Source organism: Myotis myotis, unplaced genomic scaffold, assembly GCF_014108235.1.
Source record: "Myotis myotis isolate mMyoMyo1 unplaced genomic scaffold, mMyoMyo1.p scaffold_m19_p_24, whole genome shotgun sequence".
Taxonomy (NCBI): domain Eukaryota; kingdom Metazoa; phylum Chordata; class Mammalia; order Chiroptera; family Vespertilionidae; genus Myotis; species Myotis myotis.
The window spans coordinates 5,801,102-5,803,555 of record NW_023416329.1 but is presented as its reverse complement, the minus strand read 5'-3'; the positions used below and the strand labels follow the sequence as shown (position 1 = coordinate 5,803,555).

Below are 2,454 nucleotides of genomic sequence, written 5' to 3'. Positions count from 1 at the left end.
GCTGAGGACCACATCAGCGAGTTAGAAGACAAGGTAGGAATATCAAGCATAGCAGCAACTGGAAAGAAAACTTAAAAAGCAGGAGGAGAGCCTAAGGGAGCTTTGGGACAACATGAAACAAAACAACATCCATGTAATAGGGGTACTAGAAGGAGAGGAAGTGGAGCAAGGCATAGAAAACCTGTTTGAAGAAATAATGACAGAAAACTTCCCTGATGTTGGGAAGAAAAAAGCCACATAAGTCCAAGAAGCACACAGAGTCCCAAACAAGGTAAACCCAAAAAGACCGACACCAAGACACATCATAATTAAATTGGCAAACATCAATGACAAAGTAAAAATCTTTTTTTTTTTAGGCGGGAACAGGGTTTGGGGGGATCTGAGGCAACATGAGGGGAGCAGGGGTGCAGCCCCCCATGCCCAGCTCAGGAAGGTGCTGCAGCCCCAGGGCCCAGCAGGGTCGGGCCAAGGGCCTTGGTCCTGGTTCTTTTTAAAAATAAAAGCCTTTCACAGAGAGGACGTGGGGCAGGGCCATATGCTGCCGTAACGTTAGCCACACCTTTATCCTGGCCTGCCTTTCACCAGGTGCGAGCAGGGGCTGAGGAGTCTGGGCAGGGGTGCAGGATGAGTCGGCAGAACAGGACGGGCAGTCCTAGTGGCTTCCTCCACTCCGGCTGGTCCCCGACACCCAGTCAATGATGATGAAACTCAAGCTCATGGTCATCATCAAGAAGCCAAGCACAGCGAAGCAAAGGGCCAGGATCTTGGGGGTGGATTTGGCAGGTTCCCTCTTGGTGGGCACGATGCAGAAGTAGAAGATGGCAGGGAAGATGAAGATGAGGCATGGGGCCGACGTGGCACTGATGATCCCAAAGATGCCCAGGATGTTGGGGGCGAAGATGACCAGCAGGTTGATGCAGGTGAGCAGGCCGACGGCGATGACAACATGCCGCAGCCAGCTGAACTCCCGGTCCAGGAACAGCATCTGCTGGATGGCACAGCGCACCGGGAACAGCACGATGGGCACCGTGAGTGTGACCGCCGTCAGCACGGCCACGTGCACGCATAGGATCAGCACATCGAATGGGTCCCCCTGGCTGTAGGTGTGCAGCAGCTCTGACTCCACGTGGTCATAGAAGGTGAGGTAGCCGAAGAGGGTGGCCAGGAAGTACATGACGTACATGACGGCGATGGACAGGTTGGAGATGTGCTGCATCTTCCTCTTGGAGGGATCCTTGAGCTCCGTGTAGATGGGCAGCACCTCGGGGTGGCAGACAAAGGCGAAGGCCATGATGGGGATGGTGTATGCTGTCTGTATGTTGAGTGTGAAGTAGTTTGGGGTGCAGGAGTCTGAGCTGAAAGTCTCCCCCAGGGGCGGTGTCCCCTCCCCAAGGCTGGAGTTGCTTGTGATGTTGGCAGAGTTGGAGAGCAGTGGGCATGGCACCTGGAACTTTTTGTAGATGACTGCAACTAGGAAGAAAACCATGCAGGTGAGCGAGAAGCCGCTGGAGTAACCCAGGTAGCGGAGCTGCCACATCAGTGCCAGGGGCAGAATGATGGTGACCGAGACCAGGATCACCAGGTAGTTCCCATCCATGTACCAGTCCGAAGTTTTCTCCTCCAGGTTCAGGAAGGTCTGTATGACCAGGGGCAGCTCGGACTTGATGATGTACAGGTAGCTGGACATGGCTCCGATGTTCTGCAGTGTGATGGCCAGGGCGGCCGCCAGCTTGCCGGGGGTCCCAAAGGCATGGTAGCCCAGCTGCTCATAGGCACGGATCCCCACGACCCCCGAGGACTTGAGCAGCAGGTGGATGGAGTAGCTGGAGAGCAGGGCCACGGCCGTCAGCAGGAACAGGAAGAGGATGATGCCCGTGTTGACCATGGCAAAGGCTAGCCCCAGGATGCCGCTGCCCATGATGGCGTTGCTTGGGTTGAACACTGACATCCCGAACGAGGTCTTCCCCTCAAAGTCGGTGAAGTGCGGCTCCTTGCCCGGGCTTTTGTGCACGAAGCCCTTGCCCTCCAGGTGGCTCCGCAGGCTGTGGGCCCTCTCGCTGCCTGCGGTGGGGATGCCCGCGGAGTGCAGCCCCTCTGAGTGCTTGCCATTGGGCACCGGCTCCACCATCTCCGTCTGCAGAGGCGCCTCCATGGCTCAGGGAACAGCCTCGCTCTCACGCCAACACTCAGCAGCCTGGCTTCGCGGTGGGGATGCGCGGTGCTCGGCTCTTGGCCGCTGCCTCTCTGCTCCGCGACAAAGTAAGAATCTTAAAGGCTGCCAGAGAGAGGCAGAAAGTTACCTACAAGGGATCTCCCATTAGACTATCAACTGATTTCTCAACAGAAACACATCAGGCTAGAAGGAAATGGAATGAAATATACAAAGTGATGCAAAGCAAGGGACTGAATTCAAAAATAATATACCCAGCAAGGTGATCATTCAAAATTGAAGGT

General features: G+C 55.5%; 1 protein-coding gene across 1 annotated transcript; it reads right to left on the bottom strand.

Annotated features, from left to right (window-relative positions):
* Nucleotides 1-594: 594 nt before the first annotated feature.
* On the bottom strand, nt 595-2,200 carry LOC118679352 (sodium-coupled neutral amino acid transporter 3-like). Its single transcript, XM_036355991.1, has one exon. The coding sequence runs from the start codon at nt 2,150-2,152 to the stop codon at nt 653-655; it is 1,500 nt and encodes a 499-aa protein (XP_036211884.1). The 5' UTR covers nt 2,153-2,200; the 3' UTR covers nt 595-652.
* Nucleotides 2,201-2,454: the final 254 nt, after the last annotated feature.